The sequence below is a fragment of the Diaporthe batatas genome, assembly GCF_019321695.1.
Source record: "Diaporthe batatas strain CRI 302-4 chromosome Unknown Contig00006, whole genome shotgun sequence".
Taxonomy (NCBI): Eukaryota; Fungi; Ascomycota; class Sordariomycetes; order Diaporthales; family Diaporthaceae; genus Diaporthe; species Diaporthe batatas.
The window spans coordinates 159655-169987 of record NW_025408553.1 but is presented as its reverse complement, the minus strand read 5'-3'; the positions used below and the strand labels follow the sequence as shown (position 1 = coordinate 169987).

General features: G+C 56.9%; 4 protein-coding genes across 4 annotated transcripts; 2 read left to right on the top strand and 2 right to left on the bottom strand.

Annotated features, from left to right (window-relative positions):
• Positions 1–258: 258 nt before the first annotated feature.
• KVR01_005785 (uncharacterized protein) lies at positions 259–2269 on the top strand (the record flags this gene model as incomplete). The annotated part of the gene is made up of 3 exons (XM_044791571.1): positions 259–1243; positions 1301–1776; positions 2003–2269. 3 exons carry the CDS (start codon positions 259–261, stop codon positions 2267–2269), a joined length of 1728 nt encoding a protein of 575 aa, XP_044644588.1.
• An 832-nt stretch (positions 2270–3101) lies between these two features.
• Positions 3102–3464, bottom strand: KVR01_005986 (uncharacterized protein; the record flags this gene model as incomplete). The annotated part of the gene is made up of 2 exons (XM_044783804.1): positions 3102–3230; positions 3300–3464. The coding sequence occupies 2 exons, from the start codon at positions 3462–3464 to the stop codon at positions 3102–3104; spliced, it is 294 nt and encodes a 97-aa protein (XP_044644789.1).
• A 672-nt stretch (positions 3465–4136) lies between these two features.
• On the top strand, positions 4137–5324 carry KVR01_006339 (uncharacterized protein; the record flags this gene model as incomplete). The annotated part of the gene is made up of 2 exons (XM_044784841.1): positions 4137–4806; positions 4876–5324. 2 exons carry the CDS (start codon positions 4137–4139, stop codon positions 5322–5324), a joined length of 1119 nt encoding a protein of 372 aa, XP_044645142.1.
• Positions 5325–6825: 1501 nt separating this feature from the next.
• KVR01_005840 (uncharacterized protein) lies at positions 6826–10217 on the bottom strand. The gene is made up of 4 exons (XM_044790745.1): positions 9283–10217; positions 8529–9128; positions 7683–8466; positions 6826–7608 (listed from the first exon to the last, which is right to left on the bottom strand). The coding sequence occupies exons 1-4, from the start codon at positions 9477–9479 to the stop codon at positions 7276–7278; spliced, it is 1914 nt and encodes a 637-aa protein (XP_044644643.1). The 5' UTR covers positions 9480–10217; the 3' UTR covers positions 6826–7275.
• Between the last annotated feature and the right edge of the window lie 116 nt (positions 10218–10333).

Here is a 10333-nt window from a genome sequence, read left to right as displayed (position 1 = left end):
GGCAGGAGCTTGGGAGGCACAGGAGGCTATGCCACCTCCAGCGTTCCCGAAAGGGCGATTACTGTGAGGCGACTCTAGGCACCAACTTAACAAGACTCACTCACTCTTGCACTCCAACAACCCCATGAGCTCCCGCCCTCGCCCGGAGTCTCCTACATGATGCAGCTGTCTCGTCAATCCAGCAGCATCCGCTACGCCTCCTCGAAATCCTTCCTGCCCTGAGCCAGGGTTGAGACGACTCGAGACACTGCGGCTCCGATGAGCCCTCCAGACAAACGCGGAGGCTCCGCCGCCTCCAAGGGCCCGACTCATGTCTTCCGCGGCGGCAGCCCCCGAAAAGAGCTGCCCGCATCCGCCTCCTCCCCCTCCTCGTCGTCTGCAGTGCGCACCAGCAGCGTCATTGCAGCTCCGCCCCGAGCCCAACTCAGCTCCTCGCCGAGTCCCGAAGGCCAGTCTCGCACGCCAAGCGGCAGTGGCCCTCCGCTCAAGAGCACCGGCAATGGCACCTCAACGCCCTTGTCCCGGCGTAGCAGCAATGCGCAGAGCACACGATCTCTCGCGGTCTCGGCAGTCTCCTCCGCAGAGGCTGGGTTGAAGGAGAAGGACACGCGGATATCCATGCTGGAACGCGAGATGGAGCTCATGGAAGCCGAGTTCCAGCGGGAGCTTGATAAGCTCTCCCGCAACGAGAGCGAGACTGCCTCGTTCTGGCAGGCCAAGCACAGCGCGCTGAATCAGCAGTTCCTGAGGACCGACACCGAGCTGCGGCTGCTCCGGGACGAGATGCGTGCGCGTGAGGCAGAGACCGAAGACCTTACCAGGGGCTGGAGAGACGCGCTGAGGGCAGAGCTGAACGGTCGCGAGGACGAGATAAGAGGTCTGCAGGCGCAGATCAGGGGCCTGAAGGAGTGGGTCAGTACCAGCACGAGGGCTGATGGCACCACAAGCGACGAGGTCTTTGGGTCTGGCATGGCAAATCTGGGCAATGGCCTCCAGAACTGGGTCATCACATACTTTCGGAAGGTCAGGGTTGACCTGTCCAAGGCAGGCGAGACGGCACTACAGGAGCTCGCCGAACTTGTGCCCATGTACGAGGAGCTGGCCCAGACTGCCAAGATCCATCTCCTGCAGTCAGTCGTGTCCAGGATCCTGGTGCACAGGATATTCAGAGCTTACTTTGTGGGCTTGTCACCTGACCAAGAGCAGCAGCTCAAGGAGACGGAGCGCACGATGGCGTCTTTCGGTAAGTGAGCCGCTCCCGGAGTATAATCTGAGACATTCCGGGCTTACACGCGCACAGGATCTGTCGAGTCTGTCAACCAATGGCGCTCTGTGACCCTGGCGATCCTGAAAAAGGAGGCGGCACAGAAGATGCAGGTACAGACAAGGGAAACCGCTGACGAGGTGGTTGCCCACGTCAACAGGGTTGTGGACTCGGTCACTTCGGACAGCGCTGCCTATACGGACGGCAGCACTGCGCCAGCAAGTTTATCTACAGAGGCGAGAGACCTGGCATTACGGCACATCGTAAGCAGTGCCATCGAACTGTCGCGCCTTCTCGTCGTGCAGAAGGCCGTCTTCGACGTATGGATGCCCGAGATTGTGCCACATCAGCAGGTCATGTTTGATCATGCGACGATGGACGATATCGGAGGTGAGGATGAAGACTCCCTCGTCCAAAGAGAAATATCCTGTGTCACCTTTCCCGGACTCGTCAAACAAGGCGACGAGAATGGCGGGCATCTACAGTTTAGAAACATTATATCGAAAGCCAGGGTACTCTGTAGCCCGCAATAGACGAACCTCCTCACCATGATCTCCAAGATCAGCCTTGTGATCAGACTCGACCGGCGGGCTAGCAGGTGCCGGAACTCCTCCCCGGTACTACTCGCTGTGTCCACTGCATCAGGGGCCGGCCAGATACCGCCTCGGTCGCTCAGTACTGGGGTGCACGGGCAGGCTTGGTAGCGAGCACAAGAGCTCTGGCCCACAGCATTGAGAGTGCCACATAGCGCAGACAGGGCGTCCATGGTGTTTTTCCGGGTCCTTTGTGCGCAGGTGCTCCGGGGAATCGGGATCCGGCACCAAGACCTTGGTCATTGACGGCGACCGCGCCAATAATTACCCAAGTCTCTCACCGAGGGCCCCCTCTTTGCATCCAGTGCTCACATTCAGTCAACTGGTGCTCTCGGTCCGTCTGGAGACTGCTGCGAGGACCCGTCCGGGTAGTCGGGATAGCTTCCCAGCCGACACAGGGCCTGACGTGTAATGGGATCGCCAAATCGGCGAAAGAAATTCAATCATGTGGCTCAAGTTAGTCGCCACCGGTGTGACTACTTTGAGTCACTTTCGAGAGAGGTCAACCAAAGCATATCTGTTGTTGTCAACGTGGGACTCGTTCGAGCCCTCCATGCAACACTCGAATGATTGGGCGGCGTGGAGATGCATCATGCAGCAAGCAACTTGAAGCAGCATGGTGGTGTGGGTGGGGGCAAGAGACACCCATCTGCTTGCTTACTCACGCAGAGCCTCAAAATTTCGGGGTTCTCGGACGAGCCCACCTGCAAATCGAGTCTGGTCCTCCATCTCCGTCCCATTGTGCGGCGCTCTTGCGGAGGAAGGCTGGAATGCCTGCTGCACCTCATGCATGCACCTCCTGCACCCAAACTGGCAGCCCATCTCCAGAAGGGCAGCACAACCTGATCGTGTGCTCCCATCTCACATTGAGCGAAGGAAGTTGCGACTTGATTCTGGATCCCCTTCCATGGCCTCGACGTGTTGAGGTCTATTGCAGTTCAAATAGCTGCTCGCCACTCCCATTGGAACCACTCGGGATACCGGACAACGGATGTCTCCGGAATTGTTTTCCCAAGCCGGAGCCGGCACGACGATGCAACCTGCGAGATGGGTGTCTGCATGATAGGCAGACCGCCAAAGCTCGACAAAACAATGGAATGTCTCCCTGTGCGATTGGTGAATTGTGGGAGCGAACGGGACGACAACCATACAGATGATGGGCAGTCTTGCGGTGAGCTAACAAAAGCCACGTCGGCGCGTATCGACCTGGATCGTATGCGACCATGACGATTCACAGCCCGAGGTCACTCCCACCTGAGGAGGTGGCTTCTGCCGACCTCGTACGGAGGCGGTTCTTGGCTTGATGCACCATGTCCAGCATGATCGAGGGGAACACGGCAATTGTGGCTAGACTCCTCGGGCATTTGGCCATTCTCCCGACTCTGCTGTCCCGGTATCAACAATATTACGAAAGCATATTAACATGGACAAAGGTTACTCACAAGAGAGAACAGACGCTTGTAGACGAAGCCCGCCGGCCAATCGCCAGAGAAATGGGCCGCGAATGTGGTAGTGAGCAGCAGGAAGCGCCAAGGCTTCCAAGGTTTCCACACTGGTGGAGCTTCGAATGCATATGCAGCACTACACCATTGATTGATGGTGTGCATATCCCTTCCACAGGGCTGGTCGGTCCAGTTGGCTGAAAGCGGAGGTGCCGCTCACCATGGGACCCAAAACGCTTGAACAGCTTCGAAATAGTCGTCAGCAAGTAGCGGGCCGTTAATCGTCCTCCATCACCGTGGACCGGGGCAGACGATCAAATGCGCAAATGTCAAGCTGCAACGTCCACGTCGCAAGACATGGCACGACCTGAAGCGAGAAAAATCGCGAGACCGTACCGCGACCAGGAATTATTCGTCATTATCCGCCGTACTGTCCAACAGCACTCGAGCGAACGAGTTGCTCGCATTTCTGTTGCACAGTGCTCGGTGGTGCGGATGTTGGTAGCTCGTCCGGCAAGCCAGGCAGGGGTGGCACGCCGCGGGCATGTGTCGCAGCAAGAGAGGGCTGCAGCATCATCGCTTGACCCTCTTCATGTACCGCATCGGAACCTGGGAGACGTACCCTTTATGGGAGATACCTATATGCAGACTGTCAGTCTCCTTCCCCGCGAACTTGATGGTGTATATATGTGATCTTACCCCCGTTGAGGTCCTGGGCTGGGTTGCCACTCTACCCCATCGCCAGCAACTTCTCCCCCGGCTATCCCCTGCAACCCATGCACAATCACCACTGTCTATCTCAAGCCCTGCCATCACCACCAATAGTACAAATCTACCATGTCGGGTAGTCATAGGTCGTCCAAGGGTAAGGCCAGGGCCAGGGATGCAGACTTGGAGCAATCTTTCTCGTCTCTCAGCATGAGCGATTATGGCCACCACCACGCACCACGGGCCGACTGCTACGACCAGTCGTACACAAGTCCATACGACTCATCTTATGACCCAACGTACACTGGCCACAACCAGAACTATGTCTGGGCAGCGCAGGGTTCGTATGCTCCCACACCGTCGCCGCCGGCGACATATGGGAGTACTGGGGCCTATAGCCACTATCCGGCCACCTCTGCCACCAGTTCGACAGGAGGTTATGAGTATCAGAGCGAACTCTCTGGCGCCCCAGCCTATAGCAGCTATTCGGCATATGACGCCGCATCCGTAGCAAGCAGCTCCGCGCCCTCATATGGTGGTGGGGGCACGGGAAGCGTCTGGAGTGAGACGGAATCTCAGGCGACTGGGGCATCCTCTGCCCCGTCAAGAACGAGCCACCACACCGACGTGAACAGCACCATCAATCGCCAAGCTGCGCCCAACCAGGTTTACGAGCTACCCTGCGAGCTCAGAGATTTGACAGGGTGTAACGTGGTGTTCCCTGGCGACGACGAGCATGGCTGGATGGACCACGTTGAGAGCCACCTCGGGAGCACGTTCCCTTCGAAGCTGAGATGCTGTAAGCACCACTGTCCTGTGGATGGATAAGGTCGGACCACAAGCGGTAGCTGATACCATAAGCTTGCAGGGTTCTGCAACGACCATTACTTCGACGCAAAGCAGACGTCTAATGGCGATCTTCGTTACAACTTCACATCGCGGATGCAGCACATCCGCTACCATATCGTGCACGAGGGCTTCCGGCCTGAACAAATGCTGAGGGACGGGCATGTCGTTAAACACCTCTTCGACCATAACCTCATCGACAGCCGCACGTACAACAGCATCCTGACCCCCTCGACAGTGCCACCCATACCAGGCGACCAAGGCAACCAAGGCAACCAGAGCCGGCAAGGCCACCAGAGCCACCACAGGAGCCAGAGGAGCTACCTGCCGCCGGTTGTTGAAGAGAACGTCGCCGGCGAGGGTAGTAGTAGGAGCCACCGTAGTTCAAATCACCGGTCCGACCGCCGGTCCGACCACAAGAAGAAAGGGCATGAGCGCAGCCATGGACCCTCATACAGGAGAGATCATTGAGATTGATGTGTCGAGGTGAAGGCGCGGCGTCTCCGTGGGGGCTCACGCGCCTGTATCCGCCGTCCTCGGTTGATGCGGCCAGCCGTCTTGTGTCCGGGACACAAGCACGCCGGTCGCGGGTCGCGGACCGGTTCGTTTCCTGGATCGAATCCGGTGGAGGGAGAATTGCCTGTGATACCACCCGTTCCTGTTGGGCCCTTGCTATGCAACGAAAATTGCCGTGCCTTTGACCCTGTGGAATCCTGATTTTCTTCCACATTTTTCCCCCTGGCCGTAGTGCCGGGTACTCGGCTGTTTTTGGCGACGGCGGGTGAGACGTTGGGACCTGTGGTCTGGCGCCTCTGACGAACACATTTTCCATTCTTCCGTGTTGTCTTTTTAACAAATTTTCCATCGGTCGGCGGACGTGGCAGGCTGGAATTTCTTGTTTCTTGTATCAGGTGGCACTGCTTCCGTTCCTGTCCGACTTCTCCAAAGGGCTTATTTGCCCCCGGTGTCGGCTAATCCACCCGATGGGGCTAAGAATGAGTGGACGATGAGATGAAGTGATGAGTGACATGATTTCGATTCTCGGAGAGGAAGCGTGGTTTGACAACGAGTGAGGAAATTCTTTGCTTTCTGAGCATCAATAGCGAGAGATACACAAGCAAGGCGCTCAGAGGGTCTTCCTCGTGGACGGGGCTTTTCTCTCTTCTTCTCGACTTTTTGGAAATTGATTTGACGGGTACCTTTCTCTCTAGCCAATCAAATGAACCGAAATTGTAACCTCTCCAGAGTACGTGAGACGACCCCATGGGTCCGATGAGTGTCCTCAGCGGGGTGAGGGAGGGCCAACACGGGGGATCTTATATTCTGAGTTCTGAGCACTCGATGCCCGCTGGTGGCGGAGCTCCAGACCGCCTCGCCAACCAAGAAATAGGAAAGGAAAAACGATACCAAGCTTCCTTCCTCCTGCGCAATTACGTGCATATTTCGACTCGTATCGGAACAGCAGGAAGAGGCGGGAAGGGGAAAGGACAGAGAGGGAGAGAGAGGGAGAAAACCGAACTGCGTGGTGGCTGTGTCGTTGCACTTGCTCGTGCAGCTGCTCGCCCGACTAGTATGAGGGAAAGGCAGTCAGTCAGTCAGTCGTGCATGCAACTTACCTGCATGGGGGCCTGTCAGGCCCAGGTCCGCCTTTTCAAGACCTCTTTCTCTCACACACCCACCCTCTCTCTCCCTCTCTCTCCTTTTTGCGAACCATCCTGGATGCCTTACGCGCTTCTGCGCGTGCAGGCGAGAGGCACGGAGGCTAGGGTAGCAGGCTGCTCTCTGTCAATCGGATTGCCCGGCTGGTGAATACACACCCCTGTCTGGTGTACTGTGCCAGCTCGCTTCTTGCCTTGGGACGGAACGGGCGTAGCATTTCTCTCGTTTGACCACCGCGAGGTTTTTTCTGGCATGGCCAATCACCTTGGCCTCTCGGGACACGACGGCCTCACCCGTGCAAACCTTCATCGATTTTTGGTTCTCCTGTGCTACGTTGAACTTTTGGAATGTGCTGTTTATTAGTACAAGCTCTACTCCGGTGCCTGCAAGCCAACCACGGCATCTGCCACCCCCCTCCCTCCAAAAAAAAAAAGACTTTCTATGGCACCACCCTCATTAAGACAGCTTCCCAACCTTTGAGAGATAATCTCGTACAGGAGAACCTCCTTATCAATAGCCTGCTGAGGTGGTCCATAGGAGAGACGGTCTCCAGCACAAGATCCAATTAAACAGCGACGTAGGAAAGCCGGAGGAGCTCCTATGCATCGTGTAAGTTCTTGCGGGTGCAATGATAAGGCACGTGAAGACTTTTGAGGATCCTTCAACAAGGCCAGACAGGGGCTTTCTCCCCGTATACTTTACTATGTCGCTATGTCTAATTTGAGCATCACGCAGATCATCGTTGTCTTGTGAGTTATGTCCATCACTGGAAATCTGCGTCCACACGACCGTACCTGACCCCGTCAACCTTGAGCTCAAAGCCCAAGCCTGCACTGTCAACAATCATCTCGAGTGTGAAGTCTAGGTTGTCAAACTCGACCCCCCTCGTCGTGGTCAAGCGGGTGAACAGGCTCCGGGGCACGGCGTTCAGGTCCGTGGTGAGCTTGCACACATGGACCAGGTCCCGCGTGTATGCTGCTGGAGGCTCGTCGGCCTCGCACGCAATCAGATCATCCGTAACCACCAGGGACTGCCCTGGCCTGAAGTTCCTCGTGTAGTGGAAAGCAATTGGCGTGAGCGGCGATATCGCATCCCCCTGTTCTGCTGTCAGCTTTCGTAGATCGAGCCGAGATAGCCCGTTCCCGCAGGTGGGGGGGGGAGGGAGCTTACCTTTGCAATGTGCCACTGCATGCGATCGCTCACCATCCACCTCTCCCACAGTGGGCTCCAATACCTCTCACTGACTGAATGTTTGTCCTCGTCAAAGACTGTCGCATAACTTGTGCCATAGTGCATCCTCGCCTTTCTCGAGATGACCATGTTCCCCTCAAGACCTCTGAGCACCGCGCCACGGACAACCGCCGTCCATGCATACACGGGCTGCATAACCTCGATGGAGGTGTTGTCACCGGCGTTGCTCAGAGCATTCGCGTGGGTCGGCCTCTCGCTGTACGGTGGGGGCGCCGCACTGGTGAAGTGCGATTTGACCCGTCGATACAGGTAGTCGCTCTGGCCGAAGCCACCGACTAGTATGATTCCAGACACGATGCCGCCTTTGGCCCGGAGGCCGTCGACCTGCCCCTGTACAAGGTCGCACACCTCCTTTACAACGGGCTCGAAGATTTCCTTGGCTTGAGCCGCGGTCATTACCAAGAATCCCGAGTCGAGGCCGACTTCCTCGTCGTCCGCAAGACCCGGAAATGGGATGTTGATCTCCTGGTGCTCGTCCTCGTTGAAGTTGCGCTTCACAAATTCCTCAAAATACCGAAGGCCCATCTGCCAGGTCTTGCCCTTCTTGGCCTTCATCTCGTCGAACCGGGTCTTGCCAAGCCTTGTCTTGACATGTTCCTCGAATCGGTAGTTCAGGAACGCGCTACCGCAGAGCCCGCCTGTCCCCACGGCCGACTCCTCTACTTTGAGTGGCTTCAGAGATATTATTTTATAGGCAATCAAGCTAAGAGCAAGTCAGCAGTTGCCGCCAAGCGCCCAGGGATTGAATGGGTGGGGAACACATACTCAACCGTGCCTCCTCCACCATCGCATACTATGAAGTTGTCCCCGACATTCAGGTGATTGGGTTGTATAGCCTTTAGGGTGTAGACCGCAGCTGCCTCGGGCTCGCTGATCATCTGGATAGACGATTTCGCGCCCATGCCTGCTCTCTCGGCTGCCTGGAGGGTTGTGTTCTTGGCGTAGTCAGACCAAACCGCCGGGCATGTGAGCACGAAGTCGACCTTTGTAGATGCCATAAACGACTCGCCATACCGTCGCGTGAGCGTGTCCATGGTGTGGTCGTAGATCTGGGTCAGGTAGTCGCTAACGGCGTCGACGACTGTCTTGTTATACTTCTTAAGCTGGCCTGCCGTCTCAAGCGGGCTCACGTAGAATGGCAGCTTCTGTGACCGGTCCAAGAACAGTTTGATGCACCGCAGACGCGACTCCTCGGGCCTGAATTGGAAGCCCCATTTTACAGTTGGCTTGGTGCCGGACGGCGCGTCTTTGGGGATCTCATAAGATATCTCGGTGGGTACCTTGTCAGAGGTTATACCGTTGCCCCCCGGCCATGTCTTGATGATCTCGACATCGTCAGGGTTGGAGGTATAGACGGCAGCGACACTGAGATTAGATATTAGCCCCGGCGCCCTCCTTCTCCCCATGCCAGCATGCCAGCATGCCCGCGGCCGACCGGCCTGACTGCAGCGCAACTACAGACGTCGACGAGGAAAAGGAAATAGAAATACTGCCAAGCAGGCATGAGGGGGCAACTCACCCCGAGAAGGTAGTCCCAAAGTCGACGCCGACAATTAACCTGTCGGCTATTGGCGCAAAGTCCCTGATTGGCTCTCTGACAGGCCCGTTGATGGCCTCAGTGGACGAGGGCAGGGCATAACTGGTAAAATAATTCCTGCTCTGTTGGTTGCGCTCACTTGTGGGCGAGCCTCGGATGGGCAGGTTGAGGTTATTCATGGTGGCTGATGGCGCAGGGAGAGGGGGCCGGTGCTGCGGCCCGAGGCGAGCGACAACTCAGTTCTGTCTCACGAGCAGTGCCGTCATGCTCAAGCCAGGGTAAGAGTCGAAACAAACGAGCGGCGGGCGGCGAGCGGCGAGCAGCGAGTGAGGGCGTGTCCGCAGGGCCTGAGAGACGATTCCTATGGCGACGGAGATTGGGAATAGATGTGAGTCCTCAGCTCAACTCGGCCCGGTTGGTGGAAAGCGGGCCAACAGGTTCGCTCCCGGGTCGCTTGTTGCGATACCAGCAATGCGTGTCTGCCACGGCGACGCGTTTCGAGTTGCCTGTACTGTTTGTTGGATGTCTCTGCACTCGTCGGTTCTGTGCCCTGTACTGGAGCTTTGCTGAGGAACCGAGGTGCTGACTGTCTGTTGGTGGTGCTGAGACCCGGCTCCCAATTGATGGATGGGCGCAAGAGTGGGGCGCAGTATGGACGGTTCCTCCCGAGTACCTCGCCTATCTGGCAAGCAGGCAGACTACTTGGTCAACCAGTCGCACGATGCTCTCTGTCAAGACCGTCCGTTCCTGCCTAGGTAGGTATGTTGCACGGCGCACCTGGGCAGCCTGTGGGGAAGGAGACGAGACTGGCAGTTTGAAACGAAAAAGAAGAGCAAGAAAAGAGGCAGCCGAGTCAATGCGAATTGACACCACCTGCTACCGTTAGAAAGGAAGGTCCACGAGGTGCGTGCTTACGCCAACACGTACACATCTCAGATCCTTCCAAGAATCTATTCTGCTGCCTGGTGTCGGCCGCGTTCCAAGGTTCCTTACTCCTGCTGCCGCTACCGCAGCGAGTACCACTCGAAACACC